Source organism: Macaca thibetana, chromosome 12 (genome assembly GCF_024542745.1).
Source record: "Macaca thibetana thibetana isolate TM-01 chromosome 12, ASM2454274v1, whole genome shotgun sequence".
In the NCBI taxonomy this organism is placed as follows: Eukaryota; Metazoa; Chordata; class Mammalia; order Primates; family Cercopithecidae; genus Macaca; species Macaca thibetana.
In genome coordinates this window covers 63,951,558-63,977,383 of record NC_065589.1, presented here as the reverse complement: position 1 = coordinate 63,977,383, position 25,826 = coordinate 63,951,558, and the positions used below count along the sequence as shown (strand labels likewise).

Here is a 25,826-nt window from a genome sequence, read left to right as displayed (position 1 = left end):
AGAAACAGAAAGCAGTAAGTGTGGCTGAAGCTACAGGGCACCTGAGTTCTTGTTCAGATGCATGTAGAGATGGCCAGAAGTTCCATTTCTGTGAGGCCATAGAGACCAACATATATGTTCTATTTGAAGGGTGCCATTGCTAGGATTCTTCCTGAAATTAGTAGCAGAGCTGAAATTCTCCACCCTCATTAGGGGAGGCTGAAAATACTGCAGCCAGCTGCTATATGGATATAGCCAACTGCTATATCCATGGGGGCCATGGAATCAAACATGGCGGGCCATCAGGAACCACATCAAGCCCTCTTCTGGTTTTCTGACTGCATCTTCAAGAGCCAGAATATCTCCATAGATGCTTGTGTGACCCTGATCAAATAACAGAAGGACATTTTATGCTGGACTGAAGGTACTATGAGTCCAGGTGGTCACTGCAAGGCTGCTAAGGAGGAAAGAGCAAAGTGAGAAGAAAGCAAGCAAAAGAAAGTCAAAGAAAAAAACCCTCCCACTCCAAATGAGAGTGCAATCCAAAATCTCAAAACACAGGAGGAAAAGCAAATCCAAGATACATTCAACAACCAAGAGATAAATGTACTCCAGTTGTAAAGAAAATAAGTACAGCAATCTGACAATGACTTTAAAGTAAATGCCTGAGATCGTCAGAGAGATTTAAAAAAACCAACACCCACAATAAAAGACCAAGAAATTTTGAAACAAAAACAGTCAGAAATAAAGCAAAATTTGATACAAAAAAATTAGAAATCACAGAAATGAAAACAATATATTTTCTAAAATAACAAATCAATGAATGAAAAAAAGGGGAAATTGACAAAAGAGAAAATAGCCTGAGGACCCAGGGAGAATGCAACATGAGGAGTTAAAATAGTGAAAAAAAAAAAAAAAAGACAGGTAAGAGACTGGAAAGAGACCAAGAGGCTCCAACATTCTTCTAATAGAAGGTGTAGGAGAAGAGAAAAAAAGGTAATGGCAGAAAAGTAATATTTAAAAAGATAATGGCTGAAATTTTCTCATAATTTGCGACATGGTACTGAGATTAAAAGGGCACAGCAAGAGCTAAACAGATAAATGCCCACATTTGAGATTATTTGGAAAACATAAAAATATCTTTTAATGTATTTCCTTCCAAAACGACTTTCTTTTCGGTAATCCCCTGGCCCTCCTTGCCTACTCCACCCCACATTAGTATTATGCCATATAGAGAACTTGGGCCCCACTTGTACCTACTTACTGTTATATTGTGACGATACTCTGTCTTAAAATATTCTTCAAAACACCATTTGATAGGGACTTAGAATATTCCATTATGTGCTTTCCCTTAAACTATTCAAACATTTCCCTAGTTTCTGGAAATATTTAGGTGGTTTTCCGGTTTGCACTATTATAAATAGCACTGTGATGAGCATCTTGTTCATAAATATGTCCCCTCACATCTCTTTCTGTCTCTTTTCTTTGTCCTCTTTTCCCTAAACCCTGTAATATGAGAGGACTCCTCAACCACCCAGGGCAGGGATTTCTGCCTCTTTAGTCAGCCTTCCTCTGGAGGTTCTGTGGATCCAGATCTTTTTACTCTGGGATCTTTGCTACTTCACATCACATCATCAGCATTATAAATGAATACATTCATATTGCAGTGGTAAAGATACTTTATGAGAACCTAGTGTAGTTACTCCTGGATTTAATGGAAAGTGTGAGCTTTTGGTACTTTTCATACTAAAGAGTTTTAGAATGATAAAATCTTTAACAGCGTTAACAAGCCAAGATTGCAGTTATGACATTTACCCAGCCTCTAAAAAGAACAGCTTATTATAGACATGAAAATATTTGGAAAGTGGTTGGGTTAAGACTGTCATAAGAACTCAACTTTGTAATTTCCTAAATTTCACTATCTGACATTTACCATCTAAATGCATCATCAAACTCTTTTAAAAGCAGTTATTTTTAAGTTCTTAAATGCTTAGTACAGTTCATATAAAATGCAGGCATAGACAAATCTACTAGGCAAAGGAAATGTGTTTGCTTTGTTGGAGAATGGAGATTGTTTTTGTTTGTTAAGATCTTTATACACATTTTCATTATGATAAGGGCTTTCCTTCAATGTCATGCCAACCCCTTAACATTTCAAATCAAGTCACCCAGTATGTAATACTAGAGTAATGTAATACTAAGCTAAGAAAGGTAAAAAGAGGTTTCTTGGGTGGTTTCAGCCCTTGGGTGATATCATAGTCTGAATGAGGACATGATACTGTCACAAATGAAATAACTAAAGAATGATTCAGCCCAGCACAGAATGAAAAGTGAAGCCATGAGATAGACATGACAAATAAAAAGGAATTAAAATAAACTGTTATGTGGTAGGTATTGATTCAGCTCATCTCGGCTTGAAGATGTAGACCCTATCTCAGCCTACCAAATACAGCAACTGTTCATAGCCCTCTCAGATTTCACCCTTTCACCTGGCCTGTCCTGATCTCAGACTTTAGGATTGTGTCTCCCTTCTCTGAAGAAGTGACCCCAACACCTACTGTACTCATGGTCCCCTCATTCCTGGAGCACACTTCCTTGATGTGTCGCTCCCTGACTGGACATGGGACAGGTTCTGGGGATTTGGGGTCAGTTTTATAAGGCTTTGATTGTCCCTGAGGCCTGGTGCTTCTATGTCATATAAGATGCTCATATGTACATTTAATAACTTCTGAAATGAACTGAAAGAAAAACTTTGTAGAGAAGTTGGGACTTGAGCTGAAGCTAGAAGCTAGAGTAAATTTTAAGTGCACTAAAATATACATTTTTAAAAAAGGATCCATGTTCATTTAGCCACCAGTCTTCTCGTTATTGATTAAAGCTGAATGAAAGGAGTAGAAAGACAAAAAGCTAGCAACCTAATAGTAATTCAGATCAGCTCTTAAGTACTCACACAACCTCTTACTGCAGGGTTACAGGCAATAGGGCAAGTTATTAAACTTCTCTGTGCCCCAGTTTCCTCATCTGCAAAACAGGGACAATGATAATAGTAGTACCCATTTCACAGGGTGGTTTTGAGGATTAAATTAGTTTATGTCTAGAGCACAGAAGTGTTTGCCATTATTGCTAACGAGTCATTGAACATAGTGTACCTCCCCCTCTCACTTTGTAGTCTTGTCTGACACCCTTCTCCCCCTGCTACCCCCTCCTCCAGCCACACCACCCTTGTCTCTGTGGCACCCTTACTATTGCTCTGCCTGGTCCACTCAACTCCCGGCTGCTTGCAGGGTAGCCCCCTTTGTTCTTAGAGAGTCCTTCTCTGACTACAATGTCTAAAATGATCTCCTGCTCAGTCACTCTATCTCATTTCCCTTTTATATTTTTTCATAGTACTCATTCCCGGGTAAGAGCATCTTAGGTATTCGATTTATTTGTTGGCTATTTCTTACCACCAGAATAGCATAATCACCATGAAGATGGACACTTCACCTGTCACATTCGATGCCTGGGAACATCTGATTTACAAAAGATGGTCAATAAATATTTCTGAATAAACAAATGAAGAAATGGATCATGTTCTGTCCAAAAAGTTCGTAACCATGCACAATATCAACCAAAGGAGGTAGCAGTAACCAACGCAAATGAAAATTGTGGGAAAAGAAAGCAAAATCCAATAAACTCCTGTTTTATGTCTCTATAAAATATGAAAATAAGAAGATCTACATTAAGAGGGTAGTAAGTGTTGGATCAAAACAGATAAGTCTTAAAGTTATACCAAAGCAAAATATTCAGTTAGGATGAGGCATATAAGCCTAAATCCACCATGATGAGGTAGAATGAAAACTGATGCAGTCCTTTAGGCAGGTATAGAAATTGAGTTAACTCTGAAGCAAGTTTATATGTAAATTATATAAGTTAATTTTGGCAAACGGGAAAGGCAAATGAATACTTCACAAGGTAGCCTGGTCTTGCTGGGTTTTTGTATGTTTTTCAGCTCTGAATTGGTAACTGAACTGAGAGAAAAAAAGGAGGTCCTCATTTTTGTCCCATTATAGAAAATCTTACCCTCACACAAGGTCCTGGACCCAGCACTTCCAATCACCACAGATTCCTGTGTCTTAATAAATGCAAAATTCTGCTTGGTAGCAGGCCATCTTTGGTTTTTCTTTAGACTTGGTTCTCAAGGATGATGCTTAGGGAGATGAGGAAGGCTGGAAGCCAGGGGCTTTTAACTTCACTATAAGTCTACGTTTGGCCATTTCTATGATTTAAGTATGGTTCGTCCCCACCAAAACTCATGTGGAGGCTTGGTTCTCAATGAGGTGGTGTTGGGAGGTGGTGTCTTCAAGAGGTAAATAACATGGTCATTAAGATGGATTAATGTATTTTTCATAAGTCTGGGTTAGTTCTCTCAGGAATAGATTAGTTCCCACTAGAGCAGGTTGTTATAAAGCGAGGCTGCCTCTTGTGTTTTGCCCTTTTTTCATACATAACTGGTTTCCTTCCAGTTTTCCATCATGTCATGAGGCAGCATGAGGTTCTTACCAGAAGCTGACCAGATGTGGCCACCCAATCTTGGCCCTCCAGCCTCCAGAATCATGAGCTAGATAAACTTCTTTCCTTTACATACTACCAGTCTCAGATATTCTTCTACAGCAACAGAAAATGGACTAAGACAACTGTTATTGCATACACTTTTAGGCATCATAAAGAATGCACTAAAATGCCTTTAAAATTAAAGTGGTTATGTGACAGATATTGTACTCCAAAAAGACAACAACTATTTAATAGTGACTCAGAATTATCATCAGATTAAATGCAGGAAATAGAAAAGGCAAGAAAACATGTAAATAACCACAATTTACTTTGTGAAGCTGCTCAAACTTCAGATGTATTTGATTGCATGATAGTAAAACAGTGTAGGCCTGTTCCTAATAAAGTAGTAATTACCGAACAGTAATGAAAATGTCTCAGATTTACTAAGGAAGCTTCATTTCAGATAAACGTAAACTTCTGAGGTCCTATTTTTTGACTAACAGAAAAAAAAAATCAGATCAAAGGGCCTCTGAAATTCCTACCTGCCCCAATACTAAATTATGCCTTTTATTACATTAAGGTAAGTGTTTATCTTCCCTATTTCAAATATTACCTTTCCAGTTAGTGAAAATGAATACAGTTTGATACAACTGACTGTGCTGTAATCATTTGAAACAACCATATTACCCTCAGTATTTTTTTAAGCTCTTTATATAGAAAGTAAAAAAGTATAGTTATACACCATATAACATTGCAATCAACAATGGTGGTCCCACAAGATTATAATGCTGTGCTTTTACTGTACTTTTTCTATGTTTAGATACACAAATACCATTGTGTTTCATTTGCCTATAATATTCAATACAGTAACATGCTGCACAAGTCTGCAGCCTGGGAACAACGGGCTAGCTTAGCTATGTAGTAGGCTATACTATGTCTAAGTATGTGTAGGTGTGTGTGTAATATGTGTGTAAGTGCACTCTATGATGTTCACACAACAGCAAAATCATGTAAGACTCATTTCTCCGAATGCCTCCTCACTGTTAAGCGATGTATCACTGTACTTGTTTATTGAGCCCTCTCTGTGCTGATGGTGGTGCACATAGACAGGGCTCAACAAACAAGTGAGTTTGTGCTCAACTGCTGGTGCTGTCTCATTCAATTTTTTAAAAACTCTATAAAATGTATATCTTCGTTTTACAAAGGGAAAACTGAGATTCAGAGAAATTAAGTTTAAAAGTCATGGCATTGTTTTGGCACCCAGAATGTATGAATTAGAACTCCTTTAACATGAAGTCTTGGGTTTCTTATCCATACCAGTTTTTTGGTGTCTGGTAATAGGAACCTTAATATATTGTGTCCCATGAGTGTGGCTGGCACTCAGAAGTCTCAGAAGCTACTGTGATGTTCAGCAATATCTGCTTTGCTCTGTTGAAATTTACATTGATTTCCATTGCCAGCATTCTAAACTCCATCTTCACTCCAGCAGCGACTGCAACTTGAAATATTATCCTTACATTCTATTTCTTTCCTGTGATGGTGACTCAGTTCATTAAGCACATAAATTATTAGATGAGGAAAGGGAGCAAATCCCAAACAGAATACATGGGATTGAGGTCAATAGCAATGTATGGCTCTAGTTTGCAACTGACAGTCTAATGCATTTCAGTTCAATTTTTAATGGGTTTTTATTCTACATCTACCTTCTGAATCCAAAAATGTCCTTTGCCAAGAAACAATTTTATTTTATCTTCAGCTCCTCCTGTGAAATGAAGATAGTATTGATTTATAAAATATTATAAAATCTCAAGGAAACCAAATGCTTTGGAACTACAATGTTGACAGAAACCATATTGCTAAAGATTTTCTTAAACTCACTTACCTAAGCATTAATTCAAGCTTTTTGAAATGGTACCTAATTATTTCTTCTTCTATTGAAACCAGTCTGCATCACGAAAAACAGGATTGTAGCTGTCTCTTTGAAAAATGATAATTATGTTAAAATTAAGACCAAAAAGAGCAAAAGAGGTAAAAAGAAAACTGGTATGGATAAGGAAACTAAGACTAATGTCAAGGGAGTTTAATTTCATACATGTGGAGTGTCAAAAACAATGCCATGACATTTCAACTGAACTTCTCTCAATCTCAGTTTCCTGTTTATGAAATGAAGATATCTATTTCATAGAGTTTTTTGTTTGTTTGTTTGTTTTTTGTAGTTGAATGAGACAGCACCACTCTTGGCACATAAAGAAGCAAGTAAACATATCAGCCATTACAAAATGATGGCTAAAAATAGTCAGTAAAACCTCAAACATAGAATGTATATAAAATAAAAGCAGCTTTCCTCTTATATGTAAGTTTTGAAAACAAGAATTACTGATTAGAGCAAACAGGATAAAATTCAGCAGTAAAAAGTTGTGACTACTTTTCTAACTCCAGGAGTCAAGCATCAAAACTGAATCGGGAACTTCCGTTTCTGGTCAAGAGGCAGGGACTGGATTTACCTTCATATCTTAACCAACTAGAAAAACAAGTACAGGAACAATGGTTTTCAGACACTGAACAATTAGTAGCACAGGGCAGTGATCAGTTGGAGAAGGAAAATACATGAGATGAGCCTTATGATTGCACTAGTTTACTGCCTGGAAGGTAATTTTTAGATCAAAGCTCAGAGAGGTGGAACCTAAGCAGAGCCCAGAGTTCTTGCTGAGTTGAGAAGACAGGAATCAGGCTTTGAGTCAAGGCATCTCAAATTTGTGGGCAGGGTACCAGACAGGAAGGAGTAACCCACAAACAGAACTCCAGAGATTTGGGCAGAGGTCTTCAGCTACATTGTGATCTCCCCATGCGTGAGAGGAACCTTTCCACAGCCAGGGAACGTGTCACAAGCAAAGAGTAGCCTGACCAGAGAAATAACATCTGTCCATGCTTTCAGACCCATTTGTTAAACTGAGATTGGACCATTTTAAAATTATAACTGGAAACCTCACCGCTTAATTCAGTCATCATGTGACTCAAATCAATGTCCAACATGTACCCCGAGTCTAGGCACAATAAATGTCTCTTCCACCCCATAGGACGTTTTCTGTATTGTTCAGACATTTATACATTCTGGAAAAGCTGGAAAAGAGCAGAAGGAGGAGTTCCAGTATCCATATTTTGTGCCTGGATGGGAGGGAACACCTTGAAACTCCTGAAGCCTAGTGGACACCCCTATTACCTACTGCATGGCTTGGAGCTAAAGTAAAGAAACTTAGTAAAAAACACAGCTATTCATTTTTCAAAGGGGAGAATCCCTTGTCTTCATAGCCTCAACTTTTTGGCTTTTATTGGAAGACCTTGGATTGTTTCTAATCTTAGTCGTGCATGGTCCTATAGCAAATATCACAAACGCTGGGTTAAATACCTCTGTCCAGATTCAGACTGTCTTCTGGAAAGAATGTTCCCCAAACCCAAAGTTACCAAATCAACACCTTTAAATACGTCTAAAATAGAACAGAACAAGGATTTAAACCGAAATAAAATGATTTTTATCACATTTCACCTATTTCATGGTTCTTCAAACTGAATGTCTTTGAGTTTCAAGGAGATTTGCAGACATGGAAGGTGAAAAAGTGAGTTTAACCCATTTATAATATTTTTTTTTTTTGTCTCTGTCAAAAATGTAAGCCCTGCTTTCATTTCTTTCTGGTCAATACGCATTCCACTATCTGCTCCGTCATTTCCTCTTTGTCTTCCAATCCCTGGTCTTTCCCATACTTTCCTACTGCATTCTCTCTCTCTTTCTCAAGGTCTTTCTCTCTATTCATACCCACTAAGCTCAACACTGATGCATTCACCAAATGTGCTCATAAAACAGGCCCACCTAGAGCACTGTTCAAAAGCATGCAGTCTGGTGCCCATGCCGTTGGATTAACAATTGTCACTGTTTACTTAGGGTTTTGCATGGTGAGCCACCAAGGTCTAACTGGAAGGAAATTCTGGTATTTTATTTTCTTCCAGTAAGAAAAAACAGGACAGGATAGACTCATGACTCATGAACCAAAGGGAGGGAGCTATTCCATAAAGATGCTAGGGTTTGAAAAGCCTTGGGAACTAAAGCTCCATTTCTTATTTTGTCCATTCTCTTTCCCCTCCTCAGAAATGAGTAAACAGAAAGCTTTAGCATATGTAAGTCTCCAGGCTTAGAATATGGCCTCACTTCTGGATGAGCAATGGCTGTGTTCAGAATAGCTGTTGATCAAACTTCAATAGATCCTTTTAAGCCACATCATAATGCAGCAAAACATCAGAACCAGAAAAAGACAATCATGCATCTTATTTTTTAGCAGGTTGTGGAAACTGTGAAAAAGCTTGTTACACCGAGAAAGAAATCAACTTTACTCACCTGCAGGAGTCTACTTGGCTGATTAAGGTTTGTCCCTTTTGCAAAGCATCAGCTGTGCAGTCTTTAATTTTTCTGTGTAATTCCTCATGCCTCGCTGCCAAAACAGCCAGACTTAAATCCTCTGATTTAAGGAGCTTAAGGTAAGCTTCAACTCTTCCAAGTACATCAAATGCCTGCCAAAGAAAACATACTTTCGTTTTCTGCTTTTCTTGTTTAAAATCTACATCAACGTGTACATGAAACACTAGCAATTAAACCAGGCCGAACAATTTATTAGTTTCATTATAACAAAAAACAACTATCTTAATCTTGGAAGATTGTTGGAAAACAGCTGTATAGTTTTTTAGGATTCCATTTAGGGAAACTGATCATAGCTTAGTTCAGCATAAATAAATGTCAATAACATAAAATCACCAAAATAGTTTACATTGAGAATGTATCTATACAACACAGAGTTATAACTGTATAGAATTTGGAGAATCAGTCTGGTTTATTTTGTGCATTTTATACTGTACAGAAATAACAGATGAGTTATTTAAATATATCATGCAGGTTTTAATGGCAAGAATGTTTCTCTAATATTCTTTAGAGGAAATTTCCCAGTAAATTCCACTTTGCTCTTGAAACACTGTAGGAAAATATCCAAGAAATTATGAATGTCCTTTTTTTCTCCTGCTTTTGCAGATATAAGACCTTCAGCCTACTCCATCCAATGCATCCATCTGTCTTCAGAAGAGTTTAGAATTCTGTTCTGGTGCTGTGCAAAGAGTAAGACCAAGGTAATATTTAGCTTCTGACATGCATAAATAGGATTATGCAGAAAAAACATAGCCTTGCAAACCAAGATATTGTCTTGAGAGAAGATTTTTAAATTCCTTTATTTTCGTCCTTTATTAGCAGATCAACAACCCAGCATGCAGGATTAAGCTTATAGAATTAACATAAAGTAGAGAGGAGTTAGCCACTGGGCCATTAAGGCTTAGCTGGTATTAACATGGAGGAGTGTATGATACAAAGGCAATGAAAGAAGATCGTGGGAATATGAGGAGAAAGAGAGAAAGCAGAGTGCAGTTGTCTTTGTAGGTCTCCTGATATCTCACATAATGTCTCTAGGAATAATTTTGACCTAGAGAACAAATGGTACATTGAAGAAAATCTGAATGGCATGGGAGATCTTGCCACATTGCCCTTTAGCACTACTGGAAGAAGCCACCTTAGGGAATGTTCCATACCAATCTGGAAAATAGTTCTAACAGTCAGGCAGGGGCCTTGAAGTGTAGCCTCCCTGGATTGCTGAGTTGGAAGCCAGTGAGCTTGCCAGGAGCTGACCAGTAGAGCAGGAAGACCCCACAGAAGACCCTAGGAAAGGATCCCAGACCAGAAGAAATGAGAATAGGTGGGCTCATGAGTCCAGTACTACTAAGACCTAAAGGAGACCAGGCAAGCAAGGTTGAGCTGATGCTGGGGTAACACGGGCGAAACCAACTGTAGAGGCTATGGTCATGGAGGTACACAAATGCACTCATGCCCCTGCACCTGCTGCCATCTCGGGGGTGAGATCTAGTGGTAGAATTGGAACTGGACAAAATTTGAATTTATGAATGAAATCACTCAAACAGTGTCTTACTATTTATGCACTGATATTCTATTTTCCCACCAATGTCCTCATGTCTCCCATGCTGCAATTCTGTTTATTTAGAATGTTTAAAACAAAATCATTCTCACTTATTTAGCAGTGAAGAGGAAGTTATACCTATATTTTAATATATACATAGTTATATAACTATATTTTAATAAGAACAGACTACGTGCTTGCTTCAATACTGTGTGTTGCACAATTCTTATTCAGTCAATGAATATTGAATGCCTGCTTAGTTCCAGACTCTCCTTAACTGTCCTAAGAGGAAGTAAGAAATTATCCCCAACATATGACTGGGAAAACGGAGTCTCAGAGAGGTTAAGCAAATTGCAGAAAGTGACACTTCTACCAAGGAGTGGATTTGGGATTTATACCCCATTTCCTGACTCTGAGACCACTGCTCTCAAACCCTGGGCTGTGGTGACATGTGGCAAAAGATTACCTCGGAAGGCTTAAGAAGGAAGGGCTATTTCAGATAAAGTTGTAATTTTGGGTGGAAAAGGAGGGATTTTAAAACTTACTTTTTGTAAGTATGTCTCTGCTTTTCCTTCTTATAGGTTAGAAAAGATACAGAGAAAGGTTGAGAGATTTCTCTTACACTATAGGACTGTAAAAGAAAGAGAATTTAATTGAAGAAACTTTGAACCTGAAGAACTCTTCTTTATCTGATTCTTTTGCTTTCCTGAGGTTGGCAATGGAGCCGAGTGCAACAAAATGTTGATGTTAGAAAAGAAGTTGATTGGCCAGGCATGGTGGCTCACGCCTGTAATCCCAGCACTTTGGGAGGCCAAGGCAGGTGGATCACTTGAGGTCAGGAGTTCAAGACCAGCCTGACCGACATGGTGAAGCCTCGTCTCTAAAAAAAAAAAAAAAAAAAAAAAAAATTAGCCAGGCGTGGTGGCACGTGCCTGTAATCCCAGCAACTCGGGAGGCTGAGGCAGGAGAATCATTAGAACCCGGGAGGTGGAGGTTGCAGTGAGCCGAGATCATACCACTGCACTCCAGCCTGGGCAACAAGAGTGAAAGTCTGTCAAGCAAGCAAGCAAGGAAGGAAGGAAGGAAGGAAGGAAGGAAGGAAGGAAGAAGAAAGAAAGGAAAGAAAGGAGGGAGGGAGGGAAAGAAGATGATTTAATGACTTTCTCTATACTTCCATAACCCATTGAAACATCATTTGCCAATAACCACTGTTTCTGAAAATTTTAAATACATTTTAAAATTTGTATTGCTTATTTTGAATAAAGCAGAGTTTGTTGTTAATTGAGGGTTAGGTTTTTTGTTTTGTTTTGTTTTCTGAGACAGAGTCTCGCTCTGTCACCAGGCTGGCGTGCAGTGGTGCAATCTCAGCTCACTGCAACCTCTGCCTCCTGGGTTCAAGTGATTCTCCTACCTCAGCCTCCTGAGTAGCTAGGATTATAGGCACATACCACCACACCCAGCTAATTTTTGTATTTTTAGTAGAGATAGGTTTCATCATGTTGGCCAGACTGGTCTTGAACTCCTGACCTTGTGATCTGCCTGTGTTGGCCTCCCAAAGTGCTGGGATTACAGGCGTGAGCCACCACGCCCGGCTGAGGGTTAGTTTTAAAGTCAATGCCTGAAGCAAATATCTGGCATAGTCAAAATCATCTTGAACTCCCTTAAATCACCCTTAAAGTTTAACATATGTGAATTAGTGCATATAGTAACTCGGATTCACATTTAGAATTGAGAACCCCTGAGCTACACTAAAGGAGGAAATAAAAGGCAAGTCTGTATGTAAATGTGAGAGCCTTCTCCCCTTTCTTCCCTTAAGATAATTCTCAAGTTTTCAGTGTGAATGGAGAAAGAATAGAAAATTCCAAAGTGCTTTTTCTTGCTTACACATTTAACCCCATTTTCTAATATAAAGCCACTATAACCTTAATATATGACATGTTTGTTGTTTTGAGAATTAGGAAGAAAAATATAGAAAAGTAAGTGGGTTTCATGGCAAACATGTAGTAGGTACTTGGAAAATACTGGCTGTTATTCTAAATCTTGATTGATTGAGCCCATCTTTAAAAAGTCACTGAGAAGTGCATGGCCACCTGGTGCCTGTCATTCATCCCACACGGGCTTTTCCTCTGTGGCCCCACTGAACATCTGCCACTCTCAAATCCTCAGGCATTGGTCTCATCTTTATTGGAATTAGATGCTAAAACCACAAGGTCATTGAATGCTTGTGTGGTATCACTCCACCCCCTCCTGAATGTTACAATAAAAGTATTACTTCCTAATAAATGGGAAATAAATTGAAAGACTAAGCATTCACTAGAAGTAGGGAATGATATATCAAGGACAAAGATAGCCCATAATGAGAATCAAAATAGTCAAATTATCTTCCAGAGCTTTTTCTCAAATGTGTAAGGAAAATATTTACTATAAATTGTTCTATGTATCACACTTAATAGAGCTACAGCAGTAGAAAGGAAGTAAGTGATTTTATTCCTTCATTAGCTCAACAAATACATATGTAGAATACCTATTGGTACGATGGGCCCGATACTGACCTCAATCCTAAGCAAACCCTAATAGGAATAATCTGTAGACACAGAAATAAGAGTTAAATTTCTGGACTTTAACAGGAAGCTACTTTCAGGGAGAATATACTGTCTGTGATTGTCTGAATTATACACTAAGTTCATCTCTCTTATTCCCATGCAGAATTTGCCAGTTCCATGTGCCAGTTCCAGAAATGAGCTAAGTATCATTGCTCTCACTTAATCTACCCTCAAAATAGAACTGAGCGCTTTTCTATTTACCATATCCATAAAGAACCTGATATACTGGATTCAGCCTGGAAAGACTCCCTTTGCCGCACACACAGTACAGAACATATTATTTCTGGCATTAAGAACACTGTGACCCCCATATAAACTCCTTTGGAAGTAGTGTTTTCCCTTTAGTCTTTTTTCCTTCACATATCTCTCTTTCTTCAAACCTTATATGTGCAAGTCAAATAAAGCTACTACGACTGGATTGGGAAGAAAGGATATAGGACAAGGATAATATTTTATCCCTCTGGTTCCTAGCTCTTCTTGACCATTTTATATGTACTATTCAGTTTTTAGGCAGATAAGAAGATGAATCAGCTCTTTTTGGCCTTGTTTTGGTAAAGACTAAGGAGTTGCTTGGTGTTTGTTCTTCATAAAACCAATAAAGACCTTTCCTTTTGCACTTGTTTAGTACAGGACCCAAGGCAGCCTGCACCAAATCAAATAGAGATAGTATCAGGACATGGCACGTTTCATTCTTTTAAAAATATCAACAAGATGAAATCAAACAAGAGCCGTGAGTCATCTAGCAGAATTCTATCCTGCTGTTTCACAAAGGTGTTTAATAAGTAATGTTGTTTGCTTCTTGACTAATCAATTTGAAGAGAGTCAACATTAAATAGGAACAACAACAGAAAGAAAACAGCAGAACCTAGAACATTTCCTTCCATGAGTCTAGTGGCTGGAGAGAGTTTCGCTGGAATGCTTGTAACTACCAAAAACACAAAACTCAGCTGAGTGCTGAGTTGAGTCTAATTTGTGCTTCTAATTAGAGCACCAGATTCTATTACCTGTAGAGATTCGGATTTCCCTTAGGTTCTGTTACAAAGACCAAAAGCTTCAGTTTCCTTTTCTATATATCACCTGAAGAGAACTTCTGGTGGTTCCCACTCTGGGGAACTGATTCCTATCAGGTCCTCCCCACATCTGCCCAAGCTTTCAAAGGCCATGAAGGTCAGAGTATAGGGGTGATGTGATTTTTAAGCTCCCAATATTTGCTGTCCCTTGCTGCAGCTCCAGCTTATTCCTTGCCTGTCAATGGCGGTTGCTGCTGGACCCCAGGGCTCCCTCCTTGTTCCAGGGTGAATTCATGGTATTAATGACAGGTATTAAATGCCATTAGCACCTCTGGAAGCTTTTGTCTCATAATCCGGAAAGCTGAGAAAACACTGGAATAAAAGAGGTTTGGGATTGAAAGTGGTATGTATCTGAAGCATTTTATCAACAAGGAATGGAGGAAGTTTATGCATTGACCATCTTTGTTCTGAGGAATACAACTAGACCCATTCAATAGCACTTTAGGCAGCTAGTCACTATTTATAATTTCTGGTTTCTTTTCTCTAAGTTGACCTAAATGACTTTAAGATGATCTTGGAAATATTAATACAGGAAATGTCCATTTATAATGTGTTAAGCATTTATTTTTTTGCTTAATCAAAAAACATTGAAATCTACAGACTATGTACTCAGCTATGTGCTGGGAATGCAAAAATGAACAAAAGCATTACATCACATGAGAGATATAAAGACAAAATAATGGCTAGCACTTAGTGAGTGCTTAGCAGTCCTGTGCTGCAGCCATGTATTAACTTACTTAGCACAATGTCCTTATAAGGTACCAATAGTACTTCTATTTTACAGGTTAAAAAAGCCAGATGCACAGGGAGGTTAAGCGACTGCCCAAGGTCATACAGCTAATAAATGCCCAAGATCAGATTCATACACAGGCATCCGGGCTCCAAAATCTACTGTTATTTTGGCAAAGTGTCATGCTAGCAAACATTTCTAATTTTCACTTAATACCCTACAATTCCATTTATTTTACACTCCAACTCTATCCAAAAAAATTGTGTACTATTTATCACCAATTATAAGAACTTTTATTATTGAATGAGACTCTCTGAAGTAGATAAGGATTATTAGACTGATTTTAGAAAAGAGAAAACTCAAGCTCAAAATGTAAATTGATTTGTCACATGGCCAGTCATTTATTCATTCATCCGACAAAAGTTTTTTGAACATATGTGACACACAAAGATTAGGACATAATCTCTCTCTAAGGCGTACAGAGAAATATTATGGAAATGATACAAAATGAGCAATTAGTGCTGCCTGGAGATGTCTCAGAGGAGGCACTGTGTGTAGATGACAAGCCTTTTACACAGCATGACCTGCCTTCTCAGATACGACGCAGAGATGAAGCTTAAAATTTGTGTTCCTTGTATATTAAAGTAATTAAGTTATCTTCTTTCAAAATGGTCAAGTCCCAAGTACCTTGGATCAATATAATCTCCAATGAACAATTTCATGTAGTTGGCCTTGAAACTCTAGAGTTTATAATATTTCACCGCTCTTAGTCTGCTCTAGTTAGTATGAGAATTAGGAAGAAAAATATAGAACTAACCCCACTAACTAGAAGTCAGTGTTCTAGGTGTTCTGGTGAACACAAAGTGAAAAGAACATGTTTCTTACCCTCAAGAAATTTTAATTTAGCCAAAGAAATCTACCCAGAAATAACTGTAATACTAAGCAGAATGTGTTTACTGCCAACAGAGAGATGCAACAATCTGATATTGCACATAGAAGAGAAACCAATTAATACACTCTTAACTTAGAAATTCATTGACAGCTTAGATGTGAAAGGTATTCATGAGTGAGGACAATAAAATTGAACAGCTTGATTATCAGACTATGAGATATGAACTGAGTTGTGAGCCCTCATAAGACACTTAAGATGTTAAAGGTGTTTCTTTTTCTATAATTTTTCTATGATATCTCCATTTTCATAATTGTATGCTAATAACAGCCATACTTATCAAATGCTTGCTGTGGTTTAAATAGCCTGACCTCTGAGCTCTAAAATCAAAGGTTTCTAAACCCAACAGTCATCATTCTCCCAGAGAGAGTACAGGAAGAAGGTAAATTAAGACATCATCTGCTTCTTGTGGTGAGGTTTGCATCATCATGGCTTTTTCAATTCTTAAATATCTCTGCATATTTAAAGACACGTTCAGCATAAAATAGAAACTCCTTTGCATGCTATTCAAAACCCTTCCTGATCTCCCCACCTGCTTCTACCACCTCCGTCTCTCATCACTTTAGGTTTACATACTATACTCCTGGCAAATTGAATTATCTTAGGTTCCCCAAACATGGCATGACTTTGTACCATCCAGCCCTTCCTTGACCCTTCTTGCCCCATCCTTTAAAACTTATTTCAGGCCGGGCACAGTGGCTCACGGCTGTAATCCCAACACTTTGGGAGGCTGAGGCAGGTGGATCATGAGGTCAGGAGATCGAAACCATCCTGGCTAACACGGTGAAACCCCATCTCTACTAAAAATACCAAAAATTAGCCGGGCATGGGGGTGGGTGCCTGTAGTCCCAGCTACTCGGAGGCTGAGGCAGGAGAATGGCGTGAACCTGAGAGGCAGAGGTTGCAGTGAGCCGAGATTGCGCCACTGCACTCCAGCCTGGGCGACAGAGCAAGACTCCATCAAGAAAGAAAGACAGACAGACAGACAGACAGACAGAAGAAAGAAAGAAAGAAAGAAAGAAAGAGAGAAAGAGAGAAAGAAAGAAAGAGAGAAAGAAAGAAAGAGAGAGAGAAAGGAAGAGAGAGAGAAAGAAAGAAAGAGAGAGAGAAAGAAAGAGAGAGAGAAAGAAAGAGAAAGAAAGAAAGAGAGAAAGAAAGAAAGAGAGAAAGAAAGAAAGAAAGAGAGAGAGAAAGAGAAAGAAAGAGAGAAAGAAAGAAAGAGAGAGAGAGAGAAAGAAGGAAAGAAAGAGAGAAAGAAAGAAAGAAAGAGAGAAAGAAAAGAAAGAAAGAAGGAAAGAAAGAGAAAGAAAGAAAGAAAGAAAGAAAGAAAGAAAGAAAGAAAGAAAGAAAGAAAGAAAGAAAGAAAGAAAGAAAGAAAGAAAGAAGAAAAACTTAGTTCAGTGGTCACCTCCTCTGGGGAGCCTTCCTTGACTCTTTTTCCCTGGGCCAGGTTAAGGGTCTCTGCTCTGTGTGCCCTAATGCTTTGGGCTTACTCCATCATAGCTTTCCCACAACCCAGCACACTTCTGTTCCCTTGCGTCTTGTCTAAACTTCACTGAGAATGTCTGGAAAGCAGGGATTATATCTTTCATTGCTTTTGCTCAAGTACCTATCTGATGCATGGCAAGAATAGGAACACAACATATTAGCTGAATGCAAATATGGAAGAAGAGAGGGAGGGAATATAAGAGGCTTTAGTTATTTCTAAGAGAAAGGAGAGTTGTTCTGAAAAAGAGGAATTTAAGACAGGCTGCTGAGGAATTATAAAACTGAAAGTAATAACATTTTCCTTCATACCTAATAACATTTAGCCTATTTCTTGAATTCGTTTATATCACCTCAACAAATTCCTTCTGGATAATATTTTTAGGTACTCTACTTGGGCAGGTTTTTAAAAATTTCAATCTATACAACAACTGGACCATTTTGATTGTTTTCGTCAGCTGGGCCTAAAATGTGTTTATTTTGAAAACAGTAAGATCACTTATATCTCACATATATATATATAGGAAAAAAAGCGTACCAAATTCCATGCTTATTTATTCTGTTTGCATCTGAAACAGTGATGTTGCTATAAGCATTACTGTGCATCACTGTAAATATCTTGAAAAACAATATCATCTTCTTAAAGGACATTAATGTTTCAATAGCTATGGCAGAAACAAAGGAAGCTATGACAATTGTTACATTTCAAACTACTTTTTGTGTGTTTCTTTGGCCACCCCAACTTTTGCTTCATCTTTGCTTTCAGACTGACCACCCAAAAATCAGACCATGTTCATAAAATGGATTTGTCCTCAGTTTCCTCTGCTTGCTTTCTTCAATGAAATCACACACCTGGGAATGGAAGGCATAGGACATGATACACTATGACCAGTCAGTCATGTTTTACAGTTTTGGGTTCAATTGCAGCAGTCCTGTAAAAACAGGCTCACCCCATTCTGTTTTTGAAACATATGATATATTTATCTCAGATTTAAACTACATTCCCTTAACAATGACAATTACATTTGGGGTGATCAATAAATGTTAACCATAGCTTGTTTTCTGTGAACACACTGGAAGTATAATAAATAAGATAATATATAATCCCGAAGGATGAATAATTTGGAGGATCGAGATGAGTTATTCTAATAGGTGCTAAATTCATATGTCGTGCCATGTTCTCATAAGTCTTAGCAACATCTGATAATTAGAGGAACTCTTCTCCAATCAGCTATTAGTCAATGTCGACAACTGACACTTACTTGTATATTCTGCTAAGTGACTTAACAAATAGGTTCATTCACCAAACCCGTTAGGAAACTCTAAAAAGAATAGGAAGTATTCAGATTCTTGAGTTATACGGCTCACTCCACTTGAATCCAGTGGTTGGTTTACAGCAAGCAGCAGGTAGTGATGTTCCTAATGCCGTCTCAACATCGCCACCTGCTGCTCATTCCAGGTCCAAACATTCGTATCTCCAGTCAAAGGCTACCAGACACTTCCTCTGGGTGAGAAACATTCCTGAACCTTGGGTACTCACCAAACCCTAGTAGAACTAAAGGTAATCAATTGCACTCCTGGAGCCACTGGACAAAGGCAGTGGCGGAACTGTTGGCAATGTGGGCAATTAAGTGATGATTATGTTTTACTGAATTTCACAAATTTTGTAAGTTTTGTTCTCTGCTATTTATTTTCCAGCATTTAGAACAATGCCTGACACATAGCAGTGACTCAGTAAATATATACTAAATAAGTGAATATCTAAGGAGAAGGGTAATTATTCTCATGAATTCCCCTTTAAATAATAAAATAAATTATTGTGAAATATTTCTAGTAAATAATAATATCCCTATCTAGAATTGTTAGAGAGGGGAATGAATGAAAATGAAAAGAGGTGGGGTGTGGTAGCTCACACCTATAATCCCAGCACTTTGGGAGGCCAAGCAGGGTGCATCCTTTGAGCCCAGGAGCTCAAGACAAGCCTGGGAAACATGGCAAAAAATACAAAAAATACAAAAAATTAGGCTGGTGTGGTGGCAACCCAGTTGCCTGGGAGGCTGAGGTGGGAGGATTACCTGAGCCCCGGAGGTCAAGGCTACAGTGAGCTGTGATCATGCCACTGCACTTCAGCCTTGGTGACAGTGAAACCCTGTCCCCACCCCCTGAAAAAAACAGAAAGAAAGAAAATGAAGGAAAAGGGGGAAGAGGGACTCCTCAATGATTTTAACCAGAAATATGATAAAAATCTGGATGAAAAAATATATATGATAGGAGAAAATTACTAACAGTCTATTCTGCAGATAAAATTGGATATTTATTCTTTTTAACAAAATTCAAAAAAGTAAAAAGTATATTTAAAAAATCATGTATTTCACTTTTTACCAAGCAGATATTCAAGTTATCCCACTCACTCATTTATATATTGCGTGTGATACTAACAAATTTGACTAGTATTTGACATAGAAATTGAAAAAGTATATTGACCTAGCTTCAACGAATTTGGAACAAGAAATTGTTTGCTGAAAAATAATTCCACTTTTCAAGAATGAAATTGATTTTCAAGGAAAGTATCTTTTTGTAAAGTGCTGACTTCATCTTCTATTCCTGCAGTGCTAACATCCAGATTTGCATGTGCTGGGAGAGAAAGTTCTTCATGGATCTCTTGTGCTCCTACACATCTCACAGGTAGGTCAAGAATACAAGACCCTGACCCCTTTATATCTGGGCCATTTCTCAGTGTTGGGTCTGCAACTAGCAACCTTCAGGATTGAGGTGATGTTGCCCTCCAAGACAAAGAGCAGGCTTGCTTCCTATTTGCTGTAAAACTACAGATTCTCCAAGCTTAGGGTTCCTCTCCTGAACCCCACCTGCTGCAGGTGCATACATCCATCAGGGCCCGTCTGCATCACTCTGGGGAACTGGAGCTGGGAGAATTGATGTGGTATGCTGACACTCTGGCTGCTGCTTTGCTATAATCAATCACCTCTGACCCAGAGGTCAGGTGTCTTCTGTAGTCATCCATGAAACTGTGATAAGTTAACATGTTAGCTGGAACGGAGGGTAAGATCTCAAACCCCTCACAGTTCTTGAGAGCATGACTTCATCTAAGAACAGGAATGTTCACAATGAGGAAATCCCAGTGCACTCAAGGCACAACAAAGTGAATTTTCAAAAGGAAAATTCAGTGTTTCGGAGATAATTGATTATATAAACTGAATACCTTTTCACTAGTGTCAACAGAATTTTATTCTAGAAAAAAACATTTTAAGGGATTTTGAAATTATATTAATTTTAAAACTTCAGTTCTTTATTTAAACTAGGGCTATAAGTATCACGCTAAGAATTGGGTAAAGTGGTCAAATTTTTGTAAAATTTGGAGGTTTTACAATATAAATTTTTAAAAAATACCATTTATAAGCCACGAGAAGAGTTTTCTTCTTTAAGTAGATTTACACTACATAATTTCATCATTTATTTTACTTAATTATATAGTATAAATAATATAGTTATTTTACTTAATAACACAGTAAAAAATTCATTCAACAGTCATGATTAAACATCTACATTCCAAACTCCAGCTTCTATTTTTGCTGAGGTAGAAATATCCATCTTCTTTCACATTGCGTTCTTAGATTTGGAGTCAGAAATTATTTCCTTGATGCTTTGCAAAGGGAGAAAGGATTCTGACACTATTCTGAGCACCACTTGGCTCTAGAACCTGCTATAGTATGGATAAATCCCAGTGGAGCTTATTATAATTTGTATAGTTAGCATGCCATGGCTTTCAAGTGATAAAATGGGGAATCTAGAAATCAAAAGTCTTTGTGATTAAGAAACATACATTCTCTTCTCCAGTCTGACCTGAATTACTGTATGAGTCTGAGAAAGTAACCACTCTCTTCTTCTTCTTCTTTTTTTTTTTTTTTTTTTTTAAAAAGACTTTTGGAGGGGATATTCCTTCTCTGTTAAAACCCAGAAAGATATAACAGCAAAGTACAAAATAATGAGAGCAGAGAAAACCAGAGTAAGAGAATGGGAATGAAAGAGAGAAAGTACATTTTGCAACGCTGTAAACTATAGGGTTTGAACTGGAAGCATTGTTTTATAGCAATATGTTTGATAACTGTTTTCCTTAGAAACAATATTAACTGACTTGTAGATGACCCACTCATTTTGAAAAATGAACCTGCAGTTTAAATTTAAAAGCCTCTTATTCAAAAACAGAATTACTGAGGAGAAACTTAATTAGCACTTAACATCGAATTAGTTCAATAGCTCCAGTAATATGGTATGTCTGTTTCCTCTCTTAAAACAAAGAAATCCCAAATGACAAATAATCTGACAATAAATCTTTCTTTAACATTTTACCACAATTTAGCACTTCTGTTTTGAAATTTTAGTATTTGTTTTCAGAAAGTTTTTGTTAGTAAAGAAGTTCAAAATTAAGTCAATATTTTGATATGCAACAGGACATTGTATTCAGGGTGTTGATGATACGATTTTAGATCACAACGTACCCAGCTTCTAGGGTTTCCTCTTTCATTTCCTGCCACATTGTCTGTTTTGAAAACATCAGTGAAATTTAAGGTATGAAAGAATTCCAAAAACACCATTTGAAGGTGTATATTACATTGGAAAAGGTAGAAAAAAATTTCAAATAAGATCCCCAGCCTCATATACTGAGCCATACTCAAGTGATGTGAACAGGTGAACACTGCCACTTAGCAGGAACCAGCTGCTGCAATGAACGTCCAGTGAATCCGAGAGGAGAAGCAGAGCACTTCTCCAACTCGAGAAGACCTGGAGATGGTCCACAGCCAGATTTCACTCTGGCTGACTTAAAATGGCAAGATCAAGGTGGAACAATCAGGCTGAGGCACTGTTTCTAGCCTTATGGCTTGTGTGCAAAAAGACTTGCCATATTCATATATTTTTTACTTGGTAAATAAAAGAGGATGAAAAAAAGGAGGGCCTTCGGTAAAAATTTTAAGGTATTTTTAAACCTTGATATATTTATGATAATTCTCTTCCTCCATGGGAAACACAATAATGTGGGCACAAGTGTCCCCCCCAAACAGACCAGTGGCAGCTGTAAGATAAAACCCTCATGAGGCTAGGCATGGTGGCTCACACTTATAATTTCAGCACTTTGGGAGGCCGAGGTAGGAGGATCACTTGAGCCCAGGAGTTTGAGGACAGCCTGCACAACATAGTGAGACCCTGTCTCTACAAAAAAAAAAAAAAGTGAGGCATGGTGGCATGTGCCTGTGATTCCAGCTACGTGGGAGGCTGAGATGGGAGAATCACTGGAGTCTGGGAGGTCGAGGCTGCAGTAAGCTATGATCACGCCACTACACTCCAGCCAGGGTGACAGAGCCGGGCCCTTTCTCAAAACAACAACAAATACCATCCAACAACCAAACCAAACCAAACCAAACCAAACCAAACCAAACAAAAAAACAAAAAACCCTCATGAGGTGTGTTTGCTGTTTTTAAAGTCACCTTTTACATGGGAAAACAGTCTTCTAGTTTTGAGAACCAAATAATGGCCATAATAGGAATATATGTTAAAAACTCTTCTTTGCTGCTATCAGTTTTGAAATTTTACATGGAGTTTTGACTTCTGTGATGTGCTCCAGCTGGTTGAAGTAATGGTTCTTTTACTGGTCTCCCTGATTACCGAAAATTATCAACTTGATCTCACACTGACCTTGTTAGCACTGTTAAAAAATTCATTTGCCTTCTTTAACCAGGTATTCCTTTCCACCATGAGTTGACCAAATTCTTCTTGAAGCTGACTCAGTTTCCGGTGAGAGAGCTGGAGGTGTTCTTTCTCCGCGTAGTCCTTTGACAGCAGAATTCTCAGTGCCCCACTCTTCAGCTTCTCAACAGCAGAATTCCATTCCTGCAACAGATCATTCTTACTAAGTTTATTTTACACATCTCCCCGGTTATGGACTGAATGCTTGTGTCCCCCGCAAATTCCTCTGCTGAAATCTAATCCCCAAGGTGACGACATTAGGAAGTAGGGCTCTGGGAGATGAGTGACCTCATGAAAGAGGACTGAGAGGGCTACCTTGCCCCTTCCACCATGTGAGGATACGGTAAGTTGGCAGCCTGCAACCCAGAAGAGGGTTTTCGCCACAACTCTACCGTGCTGGTATCCTGATCTGGAACTTCCCGCACCCAGGACAATGAGACAAAAATATCTATTGTAGACAAGTCATTCAGTCTAGGTTACTTTGTTATAGAAACTCAAACTGACAGAGACACCCCTTTTTATAATTTCTGATAAGATTCAGAGAATATTTAGATATGTTGAGTATATCAGAAATCTGCCATTCGATTTTCAAATCATGAAAGTGCAGTAAATACTGTAGTGGTAAATGCTTCACTACAGGTTTGAGTGTCATGTAGATGTAGTGGGGAAAAGACACAGAAAGAGGCTAAAAAGGGAGAGTAGAAAGAGGCAGGAAGTTGGGATGAGTGACTGGCAGAGCTCCCAGCTGACCTGAATACAGGTCACTTGCATTTCTATGAACTCCACCTAAAAATATACCCCCTATACAATGAACAACAGTTTTAAATCTTGAACGCATTTTGTCCAATGTTTATTCATTTAAGTATAAAAACATATCTTTCCCACAATTCAGTCTCACTGTCAATGTGGGTAAATGTGTACAAGAAATGAAGAGAAATCACATGTCTTATGACTGTTGTTTTTGTGTCTGCCTACACGTAGAGCTATTAGGTTCGTACAAAGGTAATTGCAGTTTTTGCCACTAAAAGTAATTACCTTTGCACCAACCTAATAAAATGAAGTTCTGTTACCCTTCATAAAATGAATAGCTGTTATTGTTCTGTATTTCCTCCTTCGTGATATCAGTTTCACCTCTCAAGGCTTCACTCTTAATGGTATATAGACCTTTCAGAAAATGAAAAGAGGTAGCTTTTTTACTTTTTGTTGCATGAGGGTGGAAAAACATTAAACAGAATTAAAATATGAGTCGGAGTAAACCATGCATATTTACATTCAATTTATTTGAAGGGAAATTCAAGTTTCTTGCAAAAGTCCTGAAGTCAGACCCACTGTCATAAAAGAATGATTATCTCTAACATGGCTGTCTTGTTAGTGAATCTTCTGGTATTCACATAAGCTGAGGTTGAGTGACAGGCATAGGCTACTTGTTAAGCTTGGAAAATTTAGCACAAGATTTCAGAAGTCTCAGTCTGACTCCATCCTGCCTTGTTCTACCAGTACAAAGTATCCTATTATTAAGTTACATTTGTTATATTACGCTGTGTAAAATAAGTACAATTTTAGTGCAATTTGCCATTAATTTTTCCATTCATTCATTTCACAAAGTAACTACTATGGTATTACTATGTACCCAGCACTATGCTAAGACAGATGCCTTGGGGAATATAAAGAAAGAATAAAATGGTTTGTGCGGTCGCCTGTAATCCCAGCACTTTGGGAGGCCAAGGCAAGCAGATCACTTGAGCCCAGGAATTTGAGACCAGCCTGGGCAATATGGCAAAATTCTGTCTCTACAAAAAATACAAATAGTGGACATATGGGCATAGTGGCGCATGCTTGTAGTTTCAGCTACTTGGTGGGGCTGAGGTGGGAGGATCGCTTGAGACCAGGAAGTCGAGGCGGCAGTGAACTGTGATCATGTCACTGAACTCCAGACACACACACACACACACACACACACACTCAATACAGTAGTATTTTAAATAACAATTAGCAGGTGTTAAGATACAAATTGTACACATATTTTGTGTCCATGGGAACTGTTACAGTTTTAGGTGCAAGAGAAAAACATTTTGATCAATGAATACAGGAATATAAAACTTAGAGTAAGAAATTTGAATTATTTGAAGTATCAGTTATGTAAAATTGTGGCTTATAACTATAATCCTCAAAAACCCTTAAATTAGATATTATTTTTTCTAGTATTGACATAGGTTCAGAAGAGTATGCTACTCAAGGTTACATATCCAGTAAGTGGCAGTACCAGGACTAGTTCACAGGTCTTTGTCTCATGCTACCTTCCAGGGAACTGAGGATAGACTCCAAAATCTGCAATTTCTCAGTGCATGCAAAAGCAACACTCTTAAGCATAGATACGGGCTACGTGAGTTCTCAAGATCTTTCCATTTTTAAAGAGCTATTGTGTCCCCACGTAAGGAAAACTAATATGTGCCAAGATGTTCTTTCATAAAGCACTTTTATCAACCCTACCACTTAAAAACCATTACGTTAACCTACTGGGAATGAGCAAATATTTTTAAAACAGTACAATTTCTGGCACACATAATAGGCACTCACTAAATGTTAGTCCCACTTTTCTGCCCATCAGTTTTGGTTCATTAATTCTCCAAAATTTGTTCTTTATTTATGGGTATTCCTGCAACCCAGTTGTAAAATAATGGTAGTGAAATGTTTCCCAAAAATGTTATTGATTA

At 38.1% G+C, this 25,826-nt stretch overlaps 1 protein-coding gene across 8 annotated transcripts in view; it reads right to left on the bottom strand.

Moving 5' to 3' along the window:
• The window catches only part of CCDC141 (coiled-coil domain containing 141), a 258,308-nt gene that overhangs the window by 101,112 nt on the left and 131,370 nt on the right, over nucleotides 1–25,826 (bottom strand). For all 8 annotated transcript variants that reach the window (XM_050750515.1, XM_050750519.1, XM_050750517.1 and 5 more), the window contains 2 exons: nucleotides 23,062–23,256; nucleotides 8,900–9,072 (listed from right to left, as the gene is read on the bottom strand). In XM_050750515.1, the coding sequence (XP_050606472.1) occupies nucleotides 8,900–9,072; nucleotides 23,062–23,256 (368 nt within the window). The remainder of the gene's footprint in view (nucleotides 1–8,899; nucleotides 9,073–23,061; nucleotides 23,257–25,826) is intronic.